This window comes from Chelon labrosus (genome assembly GCF_963514085.1).
Source record: "Chelon labrosus genome assembly, chromosome: 23".
Lineage (NCBI taxonomy): Eukaryota > Metazoa > Chordata > Actinopteri > Mugiliformes > Mugilidae > Chelon > Chelon labrosus.
Window position 1 is genome coordinate 17,798,683 of NC_140356.1, and position 22,557 is coordinate 17,821,239.

The following is a 22,557-nucleotide window of genomic DNA, read 5'->3' on the forward strand; positions in this document are numbered from 1 at the left end:
ATTAAAAAACTAATACTGAATTATACTTTTTCCAATTTTTATTTTTTTATGTATTTTATTATTATTTAATTTCTTCTTTAAATAATTTTTTCTGGCATTTAAAAGTTGATGACCGATGGCGTGTTCAGATTTGATCTATTTTTATTCATTAAATTAGTCAACTTGTCGTTTCCTCCTTAAAAATCAGAACACAGTAGAACATGCTCATTTAAAATATTCAAATATTGGTCAAACCCTTCAGTGTCGTGTATGTTCTGTATGTTCTGTATGTTCTGTATAAGTGAACTTAAAGGGAGCGTATGGCAGCATGCTGCAGTCTTCCCACGTCTCTTTGTGCTTCAGCATTTTGTCTTGTCGTTTGTCCCGCTGTCGTCCCTTTGCCTTTAACTTTACCCTGAGCTCTGCTCTTAGTATTATTATTATTATTATTATTATTATTATTACACCAAGCCTTGGTTCTCACTTGATGTCCTCACCCTTCCCCCTTGAAAAGCTGCCGTATCTTGTTATCTTGCTTCAGCTTTGATTGAGAGGAATAAAAGTGGTGTTAGCTTTGATTTCACACTCTTTCTGTTCCAGGTAAGATGTCAGTGAGTTTACTGAGGTTGAAGACCTGCTCAGACCTGTTCAGACCTGGTATTAACATGGAGACCCTGAGTGATCTGATCGCAGTTAGGCAGCTTAGCGTACAGGTGTGAACATACACAAGATATTCATAATTAATATTCTTATAAAGTACAAACACTGAGGCCTTTCACTGCTGCAGACATCGCAGCGGTGACAGGGTCCAAGTTATAATCTGAGCTTTGTGAAAGTCTCTGATTGACGTCAGGGCGGATATAAACAAATAATAACTTCACATGCGGTTTCCGTACGGCTGGAGATCGCTACTGATTTACAGATTTAATCAGTGAGAGATATTTCGGTTCTGACGCAGTTTTAATTAGAACTAAAACTAGAAGCTTGTGCTATTTCCCACAATATCTTATCTCCAGTTTCACATCTTGCATCTGTCTTCATAGTTTTTAAATCCAATCAGTGAGTGAGAGTCTCTTGGTTTTTACCCACACACATGGTCCCCATGCTGAGGCCAGATACAAACAAACAGTACTGCTCATTTTTATGATACAGCAATAGATTAAACTGATCCACTGTTTAGAGACAACAGCTGTTTATATTATATACTACAGCACCTCAACTGATGTCTGCGTTTATGTGAGTAATGGAGCATGAAATCAGATTTCGAGTGGTGGCTCCAGACGTTTTATTTTATTGATAATGATATGTATGATTGAATAAGTCAGGACACTTGTTAATACCAGGTCTGAACGGGGCCTGAGTGGATCCCTGATTAACCAGCCCACCCTGGTTTAGACGCTGATATTCATCCATCCACGCTCAAGGCGACGAACTGCCCTCAAACTCAAACAGGTTCACGTGGCAGAGCTCTTTATCCTCTGATACTGAACTTCTGGAGGAAGTTTTTACTTCTTTTTACAACCTCCACGAATATTTCAAAGAGCTCAGCTAGAAAATAAGAAAATAATCAAATAAATGTTGCAGAAGATGTTGGTTTGTGACGTGTCTACGTGTGTCTGTGCGTGCATGTATGCATATATAAATATATATACGCTTCTATTATCGTATGCATGTCTGAATTGTGTGTGTGCACGTACACGCTTTCTTTTTTCTCTTCTTTTCTTTCCCCCAGCCCTCACGCCGTTCCCGATCGACTGCGTCTTCGAGTGAACCGGATCAGCCTCCAGGAGTACGACCGGCTGCAGTACGACAAGGAGCGACTCCGAGACATCTGTGAGAGCTTGGTTCTGCTGCCCTCGAGTGGCCAAACCCGATCACTGTACGGCCTAACGCGTGTGTTTGTGTTTGTGTTTTTGCAGCCATCCCTGTCGGCATAGTGGTGGTGAGAGGCGACTGTGACCTGGAAACGTGCAGACTCTATATTGACAGATTACAAGAGGCAAGTCCAGCTCATCATCACTTGTCTCTCTCCTCCTCCTCCTCCCCTTCTTCACCTTCTCTCTCCTCATTATTATTTTATGATCCACTCGGCGTCATCTCTCCTCTCTCGGTTATTTATAGCAGAACAGGCGACACGCGGAGCGCCGAGTGTCTCGCTAACCTGACTGTAACATCTGTGGAAGTTTTTGGTTGATCTAAATGCTTTACCTGTGTGTTAACTCTGAAACCTGTTTGCTGTGCTTGCTAGGATTTACACCAGGCGCCATCTACTGGCCACAGAGTGCACTACCAGGTATATGACCCCAGGGTGTCTTTCTGCAAGGGTAGAAAAAGACTGGAACATTTGGACATGTATCTGGATTATTTAGGAGCCTTTAAAATAAATCATTAAACTCAAAACACTACAAACAAACTACCTCTTGTCTTTACAGACTGACACCCGATAAAATCCTGTATGGAATAACTTCCCTGCACATTTCTGAACTCTACAAACTATGTTATGTCCCAATCGTGTTCCTTAATGTCGTCAAACAGAAACTCTTTCTTACTTCCTCTGTCTCATTTTCTTGAAAATATATATTTAGCTGATTGAGAATAAAGCATCACAGTGTTGTTCTCTTTATCTACAGGACGAGAGCAGAGGTGTCCCCAGGACCAGTTCAACCAGTAGACTGTCTCCCAACTGGAGTTTCCTAGATTGTGAGTGATAAAAACACAGAAATAGCACCTTTGATTAACTTTATACCAAAAAAAATCAAAAATATCTATCCCCATTCCTCAGATTTCCCTACTAAGCGCTTAATTTCTCATTTTCTTTAACGTCACACAACAGTAAACCCTTTATTTTAACCTTGATGCATAAATTATTTAACTGAAGAGACAGAAAAGTCAGTAAACAAGATAAAAATTCAATAAAATCAGGTAATAAGTTTAGAAGTTGGCAGTGGCAGCAGGCTCAGTGGGGTTTTCCAAGAAACGCATTTTAGTTCCTCGTGAAGAATCCCAAAGTTTTACCTGTAACTGATACCAGATTCTATTGTTATGTCCTAGAAAACTCCAAGAATATTATTGGTGAATGAAGTAAATCATTGTAAGGCCCAGACTTTACAGATTTACACTGCCTGGCCAAAAAAAAAAGGTTGTTTTACCTCCTTCAGCTTTGATTACAGCACATTCTCTGTCACATTGTTTCCATAATCTTCTCCAGTGTCACCAGATTTATTTCCATCCAGTGTTTCATTCATTTTCCACCAAGATCTTGTATTGATGATGGGAGAGTCTGACCACTGAGCAAAGCCTTCTCCAGCACATCCCAAAGATTCTCAATGGGGTTAAGGTCTGGACTCTGTGGTGGCCAATCCATGTGTGAAAATGATGTCTCATGCTCCCTGGACCACTCTTTCACAATCTGAGCCCCATGAATCCTGACATTGTCATCTTGAAATATTACAGAGCCCCCCAGGGGACACGGGGGAAAAAAAAATGACGGACTTTTGCGAATTTTACTTTGAAATGGGCCTAAAATACAGCGAGATAAAAATGCCCACCTTGTCTCTCTTCATTCGACTTATGTCCTCTTTTGGGACCTCTCTTGAATTCAAGAAGCTCCCCAAAACGTCCTCCATTGCTCCTCTTCTTTCGTCAACGAAACGCCGGTCTGGTCCGGAATACTTTGTTTCTCGGGATCTCGCAAAAGTCCATCCTTTTTTTTTTTTTTTTTAACAGTGTCCCTCCGGGGGCTCCGTAGAATATGCCCGTGAACATCAGGGAAGAAAAAGATCCATTGATGGAATAACCTGGTCATTCAGTATATTCAGGTAGTCAGCTGACCTCATTCTTTGGACACATAATGTTGCTGAACCTAGACCTGAGCAACTGCAGCAACCCCAGATCATAGCACTGCCCCCACAGGCTTGTACAGTAGACACTAGGCATGATGGGTGCATCACTTCATCTGCCTCTCTTCTTACCCTGATGGTTCTCCACTATCCTTCCAGTTTTTAATAATGCCTTGGACAGTTCTTAACCCAGTTTTAGTAGTTTCTTCAATCTCCTTACAGTACTTTGAACATTTTCTCTGCTTGATGCATGCCAATGATTTGACCCTTCTCAAACTGACTAACATCTTTACCACGACCACAGGATGTGTCTTTAGACATGGTTGTTTAAGAAATGAGAAGCTACTCATTGCATCAGTTGGGGTTAAATAACTTGTTGACAGCTGAAAGATAATCACCCATGCAGTAATTATCCAATAGGAGGCTCCTACTTGTTTGATTAGTTAAGTCTGGGTGGCGACTTTTATTTTTTTGGCCAGGCAGTGTTTACCCTGTAGTTTTTTTTGTTTTTTTTTTGTTTTGTTTTTTTAGCACAGTCCGTGTGGGTTGGAGGTTTCCTATGAAGACTGACTCACTACTGTTTCCAAAAGTAACACGAGTTTTATCTTATTCATGTTCCTGTTTCTTCTCTGCAGCCACATCAGCTGACCGCTTCTACCGCATCGACAAGGCCCAGGTACGTTACTACCTTCTACTTCTTTTTTTTTTTTATTATTTTATAAACCTTTCAGTGAATTACAGAGTTTATATTCAGTTTTGTTTTTCCCATTCTCCGTCTGTAGGAGCACCTCCACTTTGTGACGGAGATTTGTCAGGACGAGGTGTTCATCCTGGATCACGAGGGCCCCGTGGTGAACCAGGGGGCGTCCACGGGGATGCCTGATCTGGTGGTGGAGCCTACTGGCGGGTAGGACGGCAGACACGGTCATTTTTAATGAACATTAAATAACATTTATTCAACGGGGAATGTCTGAATGAGGTCAGGATCCGATATACATACAGTATATTCACAATTACACATGCGTTGAAGCATAAATAAATGAATAAAGTAACTGTATACATGTTTTCTATGCATATATTTTGAATAAATGTCATGTAACAAGTAAAAAACAATAGTCTTAATCATTTATAGACAACAAATGCCTAATATTCATATATTAAAGCCTTCCAAATGGAAAGTTCCTCTTTTTAAAATCAGTATTGTTGTGTTTTGGACATTTGCAGATATTAGTTTGGGCATTTTTTGTATTTTTTTTTTCTATTTTATAAGTAAAATCATTAACAGATAAAAAGAAAACATGTTTTTTGTTCCAGATATAATCGATAAGGAGCTGGTGCAAAATAATCATATTGTAGAAGCAGTCTAACTGGAGCTGTGGAACATTTTTATTCACGTTATTATTTATTACTAGTCGATCAGCTAACAGGTTATTAAACAAATCATTTAATTAAAGTATGAATGAGATTAGGAACTGATTAGGTTTATTTTCTCTTTACAGTGCTTCCTTGACTCCAGAGGAACAAGGTAATTAACCCTTGAGAGCTTTGCAAAAGTTTGGGGCTTTTTTTTTTTTATAGATCACTTTCAGTCTCTTGAAGCAGCTGACTATTTAGAGTTTCTGATAAACGTGTCTAGACTTGTTCTGGACATGTTTGTTGTTGGTTTGATATCTGGAATATTCTGGGACTCTCCACTTTAATGAGCCTGTTGTTCCTTATCCTCAACTCTTTTGTTTCAGTTTCCAGTGCACTTCAATCGCTAAACAACATTCCTTCAGGCGTTTCTGCTGATTCATGTTTCGTAGAGGCTGCATTCATGTTTTTAATAGTTTAGTTTCACTTTCAGATGCTTAAAGACGTGGGATTGTTTAGATTTATTCAGCAAATCTGGTCTATAGAGGCTTGTAAGAGGTACTGAGAGTTAGGTCATTACTTTATGGTTGTTACATATTTCTCAGATGAGTCAGAAAGTAAAACACCTTTTGGTTTGAGGTGTATCATAGCCTTGACCGCGTGATAAAGCTGCTGATAATGGTCTTTGTGTGTGTTTGTTTCCAGCATTGCTGACTGCTGCCAGCTCCGGGGATCTTTCTATGGTACAGTGGACTCACACGAACAACACACTACTGGGAAAATCAAAACCAGTTTTACCAGTTGGTGCAGGGAATCACCATAATCTGCCCAGCTTCTTTCTGTCAGTTTCAGTTTTGGAGCTACGGGTAAAGACAGCTAGCAACCCGAGAGGACGCCCACCAATTTATTAATTTACACGTTTATTTATGCCGTAAAGTTGGACATTTCATCGTGAATGTCTACGGCGATTGACTCATTTTTAGAACCAGCCTCTAGTGGACATTAGTGGAACTGCAATTCAGTGTTAGCATACTGTTTCAGCTTTCAGGGTTCCTGCTTAGCTTGTATGAGTAAAGTAAATCAAGAAATACGGTGCTAAAAATAAAGCTCCTTCTGTGTTTTCCGAGGTTTAATCGAAATAAATATATACTCCTGTTTTTGATGTCCTTTTTTTAATGTTTTTCCAGCTGTCGGAGTGTGTGCGTCGAGGCGTCAGTTTGTTGGTCAGAGACTCTGGAGGTTGTTCGGCGCTACATATAGCGGCGCAGAACGGACACGCGGAGCTAGTCAGCTACATACTGCAACAAGGTGGGGTTTAATTTAAATAAGACATCTTTATTACTGTAAACAGTCAGAAGAAATATCAAAAACATATCTTGTCATAGGAGCAGCTCTTCATCTAATGGCTCACTGCTGCTACTCCTCCATTTAATAAATAAAAGTAAAAAAAATCCAGTTGACGGGTTTTTGATTATCCATCCCGGGCAATTCTAACCTCACTGACAAATATTTTGCGTTTCCTGTGTCTCCTTCACAATAAAAGCAAGTGTTAAATTTTCATTTTGCGCTAGTAGTCGATAAACAGCTATGAAATCTGCACCACGTGACTTAAATCAGGTGTCAGAATGGCTAACTTCACCACTACCGATGAAAATAAGTCATGTGAGCTTGTAGTTATGACATAGGAAGCCTTGCACTCCATATGTTTGGCGTTTCTCAAGCCAGCGAGGCTAACAGCTAGCAAGCTAACTTAATGTAGCAAATACAAAGGCATTATAAAGGGTGATGCCCATTTTAGTCAGTCATATTATAAAATTGAAGAAACGAAGAAACCTACACGACTAAATCACAATATATTAACTAATCATTTACCTCTGTCTTTTATGAAAACGTTTTGGACTCAGATCTTAAACACAACCTCGTTTAAAAAGCATTGCATTGTGGGTAATGTAGCCACCGTGTTTGAATAAGCGAGAAGAATGTGTGGGATTAAAAAGATGATATCGTCACGAGAGCGTTTCCTGGTTTTTGTTTCTTTGTTCTTTATATCTTTTATTAACTTTTATTGTATGAGACTGTTTGGAAAAGTGCTATCATGATTTTTATACGTGTGCAAAGCTAAATAAGTGTTTTAAAATGTCTTAAACGATCTTTCCTCTGTCTCATGTCAGGCTCTAAGGTTCTTCTGGATTTAACAGACAGAGAGAAGTACGTCGGCTGCTTTTATTTTACCTTCACACCTTTTTGAAATTTACCTTTGCATTCGCTCCGAGCATGAGAAACTGCATGCCCTGGCACCTCTCCGTTTTCTGTGTAACCTCAGTGTAATGAGTTTTAAAACCACAGCTCCCTGCTTTGTGTTTTTGTAGAGGGGACACTGCCTTGCACAAAGCCGCCTCAGAGAAGCAGCACGCCGTGTGTCGGTTGTTGGTGGAGGCCGGGGCGTCGCTAGAGAAAACCAACTTTCAGGTAAGAGCACAGTTCAGGCTGCGCGCAAGGATGTGCGCATGGCTGACGTAAACTTGAGTCATATCGATAAATGTAAATGATTTATATGGAACTGGTCGTCTGGCTTTCACTTTGGCACAGTTCGTTGACCTTTTGTGCACTGGGAATAGTTAATACAACACAACTTTTCTTTTCAGGTTCCTCTTTTTTGCTTTTGTGCTTCTTTATTCTGATACCAGAGAATAAGAGGGAAAGTAAAGAGGGACACAGAGAACGAGGATAAAGATAAATAAAGTTTCATGTCTCTGAATGCAAATTATAATAAAATCTGAATAAATAAAATCTTCTTTAACTTTAATCTCATGCACTGAATGTCCAAAGTGTTTCTGGTGCATCTTAAACCATTTTTTGCACGTTTGAAATAAAGAAACAAACTTTCCTTTCAGAGCAAAGTCTGAAACCTTGTTATCGCCGACACAGCTGTTACTAACAACACGTAATAATAATAGTGTTAGTAAAAGTGAAAACGCGCGGTTTTCCAAATAACAACTCAACTGTAGTCATACCAGTACATAGAGAGCTTCCAGGGAAGTTTATTCGGGCAGAAAGTATGACTTTACGCTTGAGTCGTGGATGATGAAGCAGATGAAGGCCTCTTGCTAAAACGCCGCTACTTCCACAAATTGTTCTTTTAACCGCTTATAACCGAATGTATCCCCGGCAGTTTGTGAAAGTCGAGGTGTGGCACTTCACCAGTATTTTGAAACCACAGCAGTTTCACTCGCGCTTCTCCCGGGAGGGTTTTACGCCCTGGTAACATGGAGAAAATTATAAATAACTGCCCGGAATTAAAAGCCAAATGGGAAATGACCTTATCACAGGGACATTAGTTGTTTGACCTTTATATATATAAGTGTTAAAGGGTTAAGACAGTGACACACCAAGTTTATGGACGGCCGGTTTGCTGAGGCGGTCAGTGCCTGATTGTGACCTTGTGGTGATCATGGGTGTTAAATACACCGATCAGGCGCAACATTATGACTAATATTGAGCAGGACTTACTCATCAGAGAATGGACATGGGCCTTCTGAGAGTGTCCTGTCGTGTCAGGGCCTTTGAAGGGAGGGTCCTCTGTAGATCATCCCACAGATACTTGACCAGTCTGGGATCTAGTGAATTTGGAGGCCAGGTCAACACCTTGTGCTGTTCTTCATGTTTTTTTGAGTTGTTCCTAAAGAGTTTTTGTGGCTGGATCCTGCTGGGGACGTCTGCTGCCATCAAGGAGTGTCATTGCTATGGGGTGGGGGTGTCTGGTCTGGTCTAGGTGGGTGCTACATGTCTAAGTAACATCCACATGAATGAGTGAATGCCAGGTCCAAACTTTTCCCAGCAGAACATTGAATTGTCACAAGATGCTCAATGCGATTCACTTCTTCTGTCAGTTCAGTGGTTATAATGTTGTGGCGGATCATTTAAAAATACAGTAAATAAACCAGGTTGATTTAAGCCTTCGTTATTGTGTGTTCATCAGGGGAAGACGCCGGCGGACCAAGCAGAGGGAGACTCAGAGCTCGCCACCTACCTGAGCTCCCAACAACACACGACGTCGTCCACCAACGAAGACCTGGAGACGGCCGTCTGAGGCGCAGACACACACACTCTGTTAATCTCTCTCTCTCTCTCTCTCTGTCTGTTAATCTCTCTCTGGACTCAAACGCGCTCGTGGCTCGGGAGAGTTACAACGAGCTGTAAAAAAAACAAAAACAAAAAGACTTTGCAGACGGAGAGATGAAAACCAGAGGAACTGATTTTACCGACTATTTATTTGTATTTATTTATTCATATTCTATTTATTGGTCGTGCTGATCGAGTGGCTGATTGTAGGATGTCGATGAACGGTTCAGGATGCAAGTGCAATTTGCCCAAGCCGTCACAGTTCACCTGTCGTTTATCTTGAAAGGGATTAATTTTTTTTGGAGGGAGGCGGGGGGGGCGGCATATTTTACTCAGTGGTAAGCAAGTAAGCGTCGTTAGGAAATGAAGAGAAAAGCCTAATTTAAGAACCAAAATAGTTTATCTACTTAAACCTGTGTGCCAAAGACATTACACTGATGTAGTGTCATATCTAATCCCCTAACACATTCTTCTGAATAAACAGAAAGTATCACCCGGTTCCACGATGGTGACATCTCAGTATCACATGCTGCTTCAGAAAAAACAGGAAGCAGAAAATTTCACAGACTGCCAGGAAGCTTTTATTTATTTAATTTTATTTTATTTTCTAAGGAAGTACGGGTTGTTGGTAACCACCTGCTAAATTTCTGCTCTGTGCATCTTTGTGTTGCATCACAGCCGCTCTTTACTCACATCCAGTCATGTGGCTCATGAGTCATACCTTTTATGATTCATGACCCTGTCTCTCTCTCTGGAGGAGATAGTTAGAGATACAGCACAAGCTTTTAATATGTCGCGCTGACTCGGCAGACTACAGCAAAATATTAAAAAAACTGTCATCCTTAGCAACATGCAGGGAAAACAGGGAGCGGCGTAGATGACTCAGACGCAAAACATTCATGTGAACCGAAATCTTTCTGACTTTCATTCTTCAACACAAACGAGATCCAGGATTACATTTAATTATTCTTTCAGTCAATACAAAATCAAACGCATGCCTTTTCTTCTTTTATCCTTTTTGTAAAGATGAAATATTGCCTGTTTTCTTTCTCATCGTTAACATTTTTTTGCTGGTTTCAGTCGAACCGAATAAGACTTTCCGACACTTTAAAGACCAAATAATTGATCTCGACTAAAAACAAATCAGATTTTTTTTTTCTTTGTGTTCAACAGAGGGCTTCAGCTCTTCCTGTAAGGCGCCAGTGTTGCTGGTTCTTGTCGTAAATAGGTTAAATACGCCTTGAACAGTCATATCACTGACTGGAACAGAGCGTGTTATTGATAGGGGACCAGTATTTGAACCAGAACAGACCAGTTCAATCATGAATCCTACCAGAGCCCAGACCAGAGGAGGAAGAGGAGGAGGAGGGGTATTTAATGCATAATCAGTAACCTGTTAATAAATATATATATATATATATTTGAACTCTTCACAGCGGGATAGTGTGTATCTGGTACTCCTGACCCAACATGGCTTTTTACATGCAATGTGTGTGTGTGTGTGTGTGTGTGAGAGACTCATTCCATATCAGATATAAGTCAACACATTGAGATTGTGTGTTGTGTTGCCGTATGTGTGTGCGTGTGTGTGTGTGTGTGTGCATTAATCCAAGAAGAAGAAGAAGAATCTGAGCCATATTCAATGCAATATGAATAGAAAACGTCTTTTTCTTTTTTAATCGCTTACATTACATTAATGTTTTTGGACACAGTCGACCGTTTAACGCTGAGGAGGAGTATCGAATGTGCAATTTTACTTCAGTGCTGGTTGAGTATATGATTGTTGTTATTTAATGTTTTCTTCTTTTCTGTCTCTCGTCCGTTTGGGAACTCTGACTCTATCTGCCGTCGTGATTCACAAGGTTAAAAAAAACCTTTTTCATGAGTCGCCGCTTTCTTTTTATTTATGATTTTTCCTTTTAACAGGGAAGTTTTTTTATTTTTATGGTTGTTTTGCAGAAAAGCGCCTTTTTATGGTTTAGGTAAAACATTAAAAGAAACTTGAGTAAACCATCAACTATGTAAATATGGACACAGCGAGCGATTGGGTTTCACTGGAGTCAAACAGAAGGTGAAATGACTCATTTAAAACCTGATTAAAGCAACGAGCTAACGTGTACGGCCTCATTAGCAGCTTAGCTAACAGTACGTTCCCCGACAATTACATTTTTTTGAGCGAGTGGAGATAACAAAACAGAAAAAAAAGTGTGTAAATGAAATCCTGAACTGTTTGTGAATGGTGACGACGTTTTGCTATGATGTGCTAATAAGCTAAGTCTGAACGACACACACACACACACACACACACACATGCTTCTTATCACTCTTTCTAATGGGTAGGATATTAATCTGTGTCTCTCAGCAGCGTTGGGTCATGCATGGCATTTTCTTACCTCCTTGGGATTGTTTTCTGGTAATGGCATAACACGAAAATGGCATTATTGTTGTTTAAACTATTAAATTATTATAGTTTTAAAATGATTTATACCCGAGTTTCTTCTGAGGTTGGTCATGTGTTGGGTGTTTCTTTTGTATTTTATTTTTCTGATGATGATGATGATGATGATGATGATGGAATTACTTGAAGCTTGATGTTTTATTTTATTAATTTGGTTAAAAGAAGATGTGACGCTGTAGCTTCTTGTCTCTGACCTCATTATTTATGAGCTGGGGAAGTTCTCTGCGTGTTGCCAAGCCTTGTTTCCTCGTGTTAGAGCGTAGAGCGGTAACAGAAACCAGTTTCTGTTTTGAAAAAGCTGCTTATTCATGGTCACCAGGCATTTACATGTGGCGGCAACAAGGCACGAGATGAGACAAGACAAGACAAGACACAAACCACGAATATGCCCGAGTTACCACAGAACATGAATAAATAAAACAACAGAGTCCATAAAACGTCAGAGTTTTCAGTCGTGCTAACAGCCGTATGAATCTATACTAAGCCTCAGTAATTCTTTGAGCCAGCTAATATCCTTACAGTAGCACTGCTAGCATGTTATCTAGCAGATATAATGTTTGTCATATTTGCTTAAAAAGCTAGTATTGTTTTTTATTTTTATTTTTTATTACTTAGCAATAGTTTTAACTAACATTTTCCCAGCAGCAATGCTAAGATGTGAATGCTTTGTCGCACATTGGCTTAGCATGCTAACATACTATTGAAATCCTTAGGTCCTTAGCATGCTAACATGCTATTGACCTCCTTAGGTCCTTAGCATGCTAACATACTATTGACCTCCTGAGCATGCTAACATACTATTGACCTCCTTAGCATGCTAACATACTATTGAAATCCTTAGGTCCTTAGCATGCTAACATACTATTGAAATCCTTAGCATGCTAACATACTATTGACCTCCTTAGGTCCTTAGCATGCTAACATACTATTGACCTCCTGAGCATGCTAACATACTATTGACCTCCTTAGCATGCTAACATACTATTGAAATCCTTAGGTCCTTAGCATGCTAACATACTATTGAAATCCTTAGGTCCTTAGCATGCTAAAATACTATTGACCTCCTTAGCATGCTAACATACTATTGACCTCCTGAGCATGCTAACATACTATTGACCTCCTTAGCATGCTAACATACTATTGACCTCCTGAGCATGCTAAAATACTATTGACCTCCTTAGCATGCTAACATACTATTGACCTCCTGAGCATGCTAACATACTATTGACCTCCTTAGGTCCTTAGCATGCTGACATACTATTGACCTCCTTAGCATGCTAACATACTATTGACCTCCTGAGCATGCTAACATACTATTGATCTCCTGAGCATGCTAACATACTATTGACCTCCTTAGGTCCTTAGCATGCTAACATACTATTGACCTCCTTAGGTCCTTAGTATGCTAACATGCTATTGACCTCTTTAGCATGCTAACATACTATTGACCTCCTTAGCATGCTGACATACTGTTGACCTCCTGAGCATGCTAACATACTATTGACCTCCTTAGCATGCCTACATACTATTGACCTCCTTAGCATGCTGACATACTATTGACCTCCTGAGCATGCTAACATACTATTGACCTCCTTCGTATGCTAACATACTACTGACCTCCTTAGCATGCTAACATTGGCTAATTAGAATAAACAAAGGGGCAAAGGAGTCAGTGGATTTATCCGACCGCGCTGCTAGCATGGCTAAAATTCATAGATCGTCACATAAAAACATTTAAAATACACTTAAATAGATACACAACAACAAACATTAAATACACACATCAATTGAAAATGTTTACTCGTAAATGTTGTGTATTTTTACCGGCACAGTCAACGGGAAATGTTTCTAAAAGCATTATTAAATTATTTTTTAAGAATATTATATTTAGCCAAGCTCTGTAGATATTCACATAATTACATGAGTATAAATGTGTCATAATGTAGTGGCGGACTGTGCATTTTCCACCTAGGCCTTCAGTGACCTCCAATGTTATTCAAAACACCTCTTAATACGATAGTTATGACACCACTGCTACAGAAACCATCAACATCGTACAGATACGTAATAAAACAGGACGTAGCATCGCAGACGGGTGTCTCATATAGCGAGAAGAATGTCAATACTAAAGCAAGAAACCATTCATAAAGTCTCTCACTCACTGCAGCTGGGCACCAGCGCCAAATATGTCAAATGACAAATATACATAAAATATAATGAATTCTTCAGAACTTAAGAAACTATTTAGAGTTCTCCTCTAGGGTACACCCTATCCCCGGCTGGGTCAGGCTAGCTAGCTCTGGGTTTGGGCGGCCTTTCCTCACAATATCCAACTTTTCCTTCAAAGTCCGCCGTGAAAATGTCTTTCTACGAAGATCCGCAACCAAATCGATAGCCTCTCCTCTTTCCGCTACAGTCAGTTCAACAAATAGCTATCAATACCCGGGACAATTTGCTTGCGCAGAATAGATGAACATGGCCCTGACGGCCTACCACCATCATAATGATTAAACTCACTGTACCTGAAATGATGCAGGTACAGTATCCAGTATACTGGTTTATATTTCTAACTGCCCAGAGAATATAATGACAATATATGACTCAAGCATTAGTAATGCAACATTCACAGTAGATTTATCTGGAACATAAAGGGTTTCCTGTAAGAGGTAATTGTTGCTGCAGGATGCGTGCAGCTACTGTCTTCTCCTCTGAGAAAAAGATTTTTCACCACATCCTGACATTCTCTGCCGTAGTGCTTTGTTATAAATAGTACTTTGAGTTTGACCGACTAACTGTTTAAAAAAAAAAAAAAAAAAAAAAAACTTGTGACATAAGAGTGAGAAATTTCACAGGCTGTTGAGCACATAGTCACGACAGGGAGTTCCCATTTAAGCAAATATGCCTTTAGTACTGTAAGCTGTGTATTAACTGTTGAATGTTCAAAGTTCTTTCTCCATTCTCCGTTTTAAATTAAAAAGTTACAGAAGAACCACTAAATGGACTTTAACACTCCCTCTAGCATACAATACACTTGTAGTTTCCCCAGTGTTTCAGGGCTTCAGAACATGTTGACGTGTGTTATTGTAGTAACAGATTATACTTGCTTTTTGTTTACCCAAAAGCCACTGAACAGAAAAGTCAACCTGCGACAACTTGTTTCCCGAACCAACAAAGATATACGTCCTGTAATCCACACGCGACAGATGAATCACCCGAGTCATAAAATCAAGAAATTCACACTGACATTATCTCCGAGTTTCTCTTGAGGAAAACGTCACTGCTCGTAAGTGTCTCGTTGCATTATCCCGTCATTGATGCAAGTTCAGATTTGCTTCAGGTATTTGAGATTTTGAGGAGTTGTAGCAACTGTATCTTCATTATTTATACTGTACTTTATTAAATGTCAGCAAAAATGGGACTTCCTCTATTTAATTATAGTCTGTTTGGTAATAGTTCCAGTTTTCATCTGAAATGCTTATAGAGACCTCAGTCAGAAAAAACAACAACTCAATTTTGCTAATAGAAAGTCAGATTCATCCTTTCTGACATTTTCTGAGGCTCCATTACAAAAAAATATGTCTGGATGGATTCTTTTGGCATATAAATTGTGAAGTTTTGTATGAATTGGGCATTAAATATAGATGTCATGTGCTTCCACAGCAGATTTCTTTACATGAAAACATCGCCTCTTGATAAAGGGGAGTAAAAGCTGACCTGCTGTTATCAAAAATATACGACATCTTCCTATTTTGGTCTGGAAGCAGAAGTGGGAACTTTATATTGTTCCCCCTATGAGCCCTCATTGGTCATGTAGTTTTAACAAATAAATAAATAAATATCAGTTTCGTTTTACCTTTACACAGGCATATTCTGGAAGTTTCTGAGTGAGTAAAAACCACTCATTCTGTATTTTGGCGGTGAATATCAGTTCTTTTATTGTTGACGGGAAGCAGGATACTAACGAAGATTTAGGACGAATTAAAACCTGAAAAGCTCGTTTTGCTTCCCCGAAGTTTGTGTCGCTTTCACGTTCGTTTTTTAATGTGGCGAAACAAACGACTAAAAAATCGGCTTATAAGCGAGGGAGCCGGCTGTTTGAGTTTTAACACAAATGATAAAAGTTTAAAACAAATAGCTAGCTTATTTTCATCTGTGGTTGACCAGAGCCCGCTGACTCTTTGGACGTTGGCATACTACGTCAGTGCGTCACATGACACTGGCGTGACGTAATCGCGTAGGTTATTTTACTCCACCGGCTACAGCTGAGGACGTTATTTACCCAGAGGACTTGTTCAAGCGAAGTCACGGTGGATATTTTATCTTAATTTAACGTCTTTTTCGCCGCTTTGACAGTAAGTTATCTTCTGTTTTTATGTTTTCAAATATCACACACACGAGCTGACTTTCTTTTAAAGACTGTCATTAAGTTGTTTTAGTGTGTTTTAGAGTTCGCTTTACCGGAGAAAAGTTTTCATTTAACAAGCTAACTAGCAAAACTAGCTAAACCAGCCGTCTGAAATCATGTTTTATGATGCTAACATGTACAACTTATGACCTAATTCTTAACATTTACAGCCGTTTGTGTCATATTAGCATATTAAGTTTCATTTCTGGCACACTGACAGTCGTAATGTAACTCTTTAAGGTATAAATAGCAGCCAAACTAGCTTTAAACCTCTTTAAAGTCCGACTTTCATTGATTAAAAATGTCTTACAATGGCTAATAAACGTACTTTTTAATGCCCTTTGCCCAAGTTTTGTTTAAGGAAGTAAACCCTCAAACATGCCCAGACAGGACTCGAATAAAACAGACCCCATAAAGATAAAACAAAGATGACTTAACAAACATACACATGAAACAAGAGCTGTTGAATGTTTATCAAGGAAATAAGATTATATAATTTGTTTACGTAGAGAAAATGTAGATATAATACATGTTGTAGTGTGTAGAATAGAAGTATACACCAAAATAATTCATTCAAAGAGCTGAAATATAATTTAATAATCAACAGCATATTAATAAGAAGCTTTTATGATTGAGTTTGGTCCTTTGGGGAATCTAACTGAGCAATTCATTCATTAAACAATGATCATAATAGTTTATTTATGACCAGATTTTGATTTAAATATATATTAAAGTCAGCATTATGCTTAGTAAATCTCTGCATGTTAAGTAGTGAAGGAGAGATTTGGATCACGCTTTTTAATTATTCATTTATATATTGTATTTTGATTTGTACAAAACTTACTGATTGGAAATTAGGTACACTAGTGAATATAAATCCTCCTTCATGACTATTCTAATGTTCAGTTTAAACAGCGTAAGAAAGGTGGTGATTCAGCTTTGGAGGATGCTGTTAAACCGTATTGAATTAAAGACTTAAGTTTCTTACTATGATCCATTTCTTTCTTCATCCACAGTAAATCAACATGGATAACGGGCACATAGAAATCCACGACCCCTTCTCCAACCACAACGCCAGCCCAGACCTTAAATCTACCTCAGACTCGCCCAGCATGGAGGACACCGTGGAGTACAGAATCATGATGGCCTATGCGAAGAGGAGACGACCCAAACGGGAGACTTCTCCGAGTCCACGGGGCAGCCACGTTGGACTTAATGGCGTTGTTGCGAATGGAACAGTCGGTCCAGAAAAAGAGGAGACGACGACGGAGGAGAAGCCGAAAAAGAAGAAAAGGAAGATGAAGGGATTGAAAGCTCTTCTGAACATTTTCAAGTGTGTCAGACCTCAGACTGAAGATGAAGAACCACAGCAAACGCCTGATGACGATAATAACGTCAGTTGCAGATTATTTAGTCCACATGGTGAGTTTAAAGCCTCAGAAAACCCCTGTTTTTATTATCAGTTCTTTAAAAAAGTGATGCAAAAGAAATCCAGACTTCTATTAGTGCAGCTCATGCTCAAGTGGCAGCTCTCAGTTAACTTGCTGAGTATCGTCTTCACACCAAAAGTCTAAAAACCTGTAAATATTCAGTTTGCAAAGAGATAGGAGTAAAAAAGGAGCAAATATTCACACTTTAGAAGCTGGAACCTTTATAATTTAGTCTTTTTCTTCCTTATAAATGACTCAAATCAACTAAAACTGATACAGATCTTGGTAAAATTACAGTAAGTATGAAATGTTTTTACAGTATGAGAAATGAGAGTAGTACTATAGGATTTACTGCGGTTATTAAATAAATATGATGTTTTGTTTGTTTTTTTAGCATCATCTCAACAATACAGCTGTTCATTTTCAGTTCAAACCACAAAAATCTCCACATTTATTTCAGTATTTTCACTAACCCGTTGACAGTAATGGAAAACTTTACGACTATTTATATCTTTTTATAAGGTTCAGATGTGAAGCACAGGTTTTTCCTGCTCTGTGACGTTCTTCCAGCCGACGGCGTGTGATTTCCTCGTCAGATTCTTCATTTTTTTTTATTTCTTCCAGATGAGACAGAAGAAAATGAGGACGAGTCGGGAGACGTTGCCGAGCGACTGATGGAGCTCGCTGAAGAAATGCAGTTCATTCCTGTTGAATCGGACATTGAAGCGGACTGTGAACACGGTGAGTCTCTTTCCTGCAGAGAAACAAGAAAGTGTTTCACTTTGAAAATAACTGATTGTAATTTGATTAAAGCCTCCGCACAATAATAATCTCAGCAAGGAATGAAAAGAATGAACTCAGATGCAAAAGCAAGTTTCTTGATGAAGTTTAAACTAACTAAAGCTTCTCGTTTGGGTTAATTGAAGAGGTATCTGAGTAGTTTATCTGGAGAATCATTTTATATCAGAGTCGTAAACCTTTCCTCATACATTAGTAGTATATTCACCAACAAAATGTTAGAAATTAAAGACTCTAATGTGTTCCCACATCTCTTGTATCCAGCTGGTACGTATGGCTACTGGCCAGTTCATTAGGTACACTAGTAAAATCTAATGTATTATAACAATCCTGCTCTAAATCTTAGCTTCATGACAATTATAATGTTCAACTGATGTTAATTCAACTGGATGATCATTTTGGAGGATTAAAGTGTTTCTGTTATTTAGCCACTGACTCAAATGTCAAATTATTAGAAACGTGCAGCCTCCACGATGAAGACACAGTTGAATCGCAGCTGATAAGAGTCAATATTGTTGTCTTTCTGACGTCTAATCCTTTGTTGTGTCTCTCTAGATGACGTAGAGAAGATAATCGGTCTGATACTGAGGGAATCTGGAGACAGCCTGAACGAGAGGGTACGTCACTACTGCTTCTTCTTTGATATGAGAAGCTGCAGAATTTACTTAAAATGTAGAAAACGTTGACACTCGCACGTCCATATTCTACGTCATCAGGCAGGTGTAGAGTCCAAAGACCGTTTTACAGCTTGTTAATCATCAGTGATGAACTCTGATGGCTCTGTTTGAGTGTGTGAAGGTGTGAAGTAAATCTTAAACTGACCAGAACATGTTTGTCTCCTTCCCCCAGGAGCTGAAAAATGCCAACATAGCCATGGAACTGTTTTGGAACTACGACTTCTTTAATAGGCTAATGTCAAGTCTGCTCACGAGGATGGGCCTGAAGTCCTCCAACCCCGACTCTCCGGGACCAAAAGCGTCACCCAAAACCCAGATGGCTGTCATGTGCGAGGTATAGGACGACCACGACAGTTTTATTTTAACTGCAGGACTCCTTTATGTTTGTGCTCTAGTTTCAGACATGGCAACCTAGAAATGTCAGATTCTTCAGGATTAAAGCTGATATTTTATTAACTGCTACAGGTGAATCATTAATAAACTCTGAATCATGTTTTCCCTGTCAGGTCACGAGTCGTCTGTCAGCGGTGAACACGCTGCCCATGAACCGCCTCCTCGACCACGGAGCCAGATATCTGCAGGACTATTACTCCCACTGGGCGGAGCAGCAGGGTGGATATGTAAGTGGAAAAACCCTCGTCTTCTGCTACAAACAAGCAGTTTCACCTTTAAATCTCCATATGTGCTTATTGAATATTCTTTCTCTTGCAGGAAGCCGCCTTTCAGGAGGATGAGGACGAAGTTCAGTGAACAGACGGAGGGAGATGTTTTCCAGCTCCACAACACCTTCTGCAGCTGGTCGCTGAAAACTGCCACAACGATCCTTCGGGACCTTCACTGTCGCCCCGTGACGTCTTAAAATCAGGGTCTTAAAAAATCACTCAGGACATTTTTTACTCTCCTTGTCGAGCATTAAACAACTGCAGCATTAGAAGCAATAATTATGATACAACTCTCAGAAACTAAAACTAAAAATACTTATCTGAATGGTAGTGTATTAAATCAGCATTATTAGTTTTGTAGCTTGATAAAACAAAAAATAAAAAGTATTCCTAAGCACTTGCACTTTTTCTTAAAAAAAAATAATAAATAACGGACACTTTAAGTTTCTAACTTATGTGTAAAAGATCAATTTGCATATCTTATTCCTTTTTGTAATGCAATATTGTATGTACTTTGTCTAATTGTCACGTGCTTACGACATGTTAAAGAATTGATGCCAGCTTGTTTTACTATTTATTAAATAGTACCTTAACAGCAAATACTTAATGAAAGAATAATGTCATAACAAATGTTTACATGTATTAAAAAGGGAAAATCTCAGGTCATATGTGTGTGCAGGAATATAATCAGGATCAAAGATGTTGACAGCTTCTTGTTTCGCTGCTGAAATCAGAGTTTGTGTGAAGACAGCGCCCCGTGTGGAAGGAACTGTAAACTCCACTTTTATGGAACTCCAATAAAATGTATATATATAGTTTTTTAAATTCCGTTTTAATGTTTGGTTTTTTATCTTCATGGAGAAAAAAAAAATGTAATATTTATTTTAATAAACTCATGAATCCGAAAAACATTTGAGGTTTCATTCAAGAAAGAGGTATTCTGACACGAAGCACTAACAAAAATAAAAGTACGTGTTTATTATGCGTGTGCTTATAGACGAATTAAAGAGTTCAAACGCGTGAGTTTGATGAGGGGTTTAAGTTGAGCTTGCGGAGGTGCAGTTTGGTGCAGACAACGCGAGAAAGTTTAAATTAGCTGTTTTGTGAAGGGAGTTTGGAACGCGGGTCCTTCCAAGAACGTGCCGCGCTCTTAAGTGAAATGAGATCCAACCCGTTCTCTGGCGGTCACACCTCGGACTGCCTCAACCTGCTCCCCGAGAACGAGCAGCCGCCGTACGCCGGGACAACACGGCTCATCAGTCGGTGTCAACACAACGCGGACGCTTCACCAGTGCTGGTTTGTTGTTGGAGGAGAATGCGCAGCGTGCGTAATGTTTAACGTCCAGGGTAGGAAATACGCCCCCGTGGGCTCTACGGACGACTCTCCGTTGACCGTGCGGGTGGTTCATATCATCAACAGCGCTCCGGGTACGCTGGAGGAGGCGACGTGGCCGCCGAAGGACGCCAGGATGCGGGTCTCCAAAGCCAACAATCAGATGGTGGTGAGAGCTCCGCGGCGACACACGTCTCCTCACCAACCCAGCCTGGAGAGCCTGGAGGCGGCGTGGAGCGAGAGAGCGCAGCCGGAGATGAAGCCGCGCAGCCCCGAGATGAGAGCCGCTGGAAACGCGCCGGATGAGGCCGGAGGAGGGCCACCCCGGAGCAGGAAGAAGGGGTCCAAGCACGCCGATGTGAGGACCATCTTCACAGAGAGGGACCCCAGGGTGAAGGAGGAGTCCGGGGAGGGACACAACTTCGAGCCCTGCGGGGAGCCCACCTGGTGTGACGCGTGCTGCTGCTACATCTTCGAGCATGGGCTCACCTGTACAGGTAAGGCTGCAGGTGTTTGGGTGGTAATTAGGGTGAGTCCAAAGTGAAGAATAGTTTATTTGATCGGTGAAACTAGTGTAATATTAGTAAAGTTGCAATAAATCTGCAAGCAATAAGGAAGCTGTTATAGTTGGAAATCAAACGGATATCTTGAACTAATATTTAACAGAACTGAGGGCAGATTAAGGACAATGAAGTGTGTCAGTATTATTGCTTTATATTTAGAATGTTTACAATGACAATAAGAGGACTTTGCCACTAAATAAATACTAGGTGTTGATAGTTTATGTGTTTTCTGGTCAAATACTGATATGATATAGGCCATAAAGAAGACTAGATGACGTTTTGTTAAAGCAAATAAAATAAATTTGAATGTTTTTTTAAAAAAAAAAATACACATAAACGTTGAACAGAGTTTGGTTTGTGACGTCTGTCTACTTTCACATTTTATTCTATCTCTGCACATCCATACCGCTACTTTGACAGATCATCAGACATTTATCAAACAAAACAAAATGCCAAACATGAAAGTGAAGATTGAATAATTTAAAATATGTCATGATGTCAACAATTCTTGACATTTAATTGAGTAAATGACAACTACAAACACTAAAAAGGTTATCAATATTCATAAAAAATACAGTTATAGATGCACATGTCCAACTGAGACGCTTTAAAGTGACAAAAATAAGCTAAATTCTGTAGTTTAATTCATAATAATAAGGTGTTTGGTTTAAAGTAGGAACCATGAAACAGTAGTTTACAGTTAGACTTTTGAGGAAGCTAAAATCATTTGAATGAACTGGTTATTATCAATGTTTCATCAGCATTTCTTTAGGTAACGCATGTTCGAGTGCTGTCTACGACATAATTGGTATGTCACAGAAACAATTCCTCAGCCCATGGAATGCGGTCGGTATGCAGACGCACCAGTTCAGAGCGAAAAGATAAAGACACCTTGAGTATGAGCTCTGTTTCCACTTCTGTTTGACAAACAATGGAAG

At 39.5% G+C, this 22,557-nt stretch overlaps 3 protein-coding genes across 3 annotated transcripts in view; all 3 read left to right on the forward strand.

The window, feature by feature from the left end:
* dgki (diacylglycerol kinase, iota) overlaps positions 1-11,929 on the forward strand; it is a 66,108-nt gene extending 54,179 nt beyond the window's left edge. The window contains exons 22-33 of the mRNA XM_084573006.1: positions 1,712-1,812; positions 1,899-1,978; positions 2,228-2,272; positions 2,610-2,679; positions 4,454-4,494; positions 4,601-4,725; positions 5,318-5,343; positions 5,877-5,914; positions 6,359-6,479; positions 7,343-7,379; positions 7,541-7,640; positions 9,151-11,929. Coding sequence (XP_084429132.1) covers positions 1,712-1,812; positions 1,899-1,978; positions 2,228-2,272; positions 2,610-2,679; positions 4,454-4,494; positions 4,601-4,725; positions 5,318-5,343; positions 5,877-5,914; positions 6,359-6,479; positions 7,343-7,379; positions 7,541-7,640; positions 9,151-9,261 — 895 coding nt within the window. The 3' untranslated portion in view covers positions 9,262-11,929. The remainder of the gene's footprint in view (positions 1-1,711; positions 1,813-1,898; positions 1,979-2,227; positions 2,273-2,609; positions 2,680-4,453; positions 4,495-4,600; positions 4,726-5,317; positions 5,344-5,876; positions 5,915-6,358; positions 6,480-7,342; positions 7,380-7,540; positions 7,641-9,150) is intronic.
* A 4,013-nt stretch (positions 11,930-15,942) lies between these two features.
* Positions 15,943-20,544, forward strand: LOC311508403 (uncharacterized protein). The gene is made up of 7 exons (XM_084573141.1): positions 15,943-16,103; positions 17,173-17,578; positions 18,211-18,327; positions 18,940-19,001; positions 19,234-19,395; positions 19,568-19,681; positions 19,773-20,544. The coding sequence occupies exons 2-7, from the start codon at positions 17,182-17,184 to the stop codon at positions 19,809-19,811; spliced, it is 891 nt and encodes a 296-aa protein (XP_084429267.1). The 5' UTR covers positions 15,943-16,103; positions 17,173-17,181; the 3' UTR covers positions 19,812-20,544.
* Positions 20,545-20,976: 432 nt separating this feature from the next.
* The window catches only part of rassf3 (Ras association domain family member 3), a 57,623-nt gene continuing 56,042 nt past the window's right edge, over positions 20,977-22,557 (forward strand). The window contains exon 1 of the mRNA XM_084573140.1: positions 20,977-21,553. Within this exon, the coding sequence (XP_084429266.1) occupies positions 21,055-21,553 (499 nt within the window). The 5' untranslated portion in view covers positions 20,977-21,054. The remainder of the gene's footprint in view (positions 21,554-22,557) is intronic.

What these genes read in the sequence shown, in the direction of transcription:
- LOC311508403 (XM_084573141.1), top strand. Translation starts at nt 17,182, where the DNA reads ATGGATAACGGGCACATAGAAATCCACGACCCCTTCTCCAACCACAAC. An exon ending in GAGACAGCCTGAACGAGAGG is followed by an intron (nt 19,002 to 19,233) that starts GTACGTCACTAC and finishes TCCTTCCCCCAG; the next exon opens with GAGCTGAAAAATGCCAACAT. An exon ending in AGATGGCTGTCATGTGCGAG is followed by an intron (nt 19,396 to 19,567) that starts GTATAGGACGAC and finishes TTTCCCTGTCAG; the next exon opens with GTCACGAGTCGTCTGTCAGC.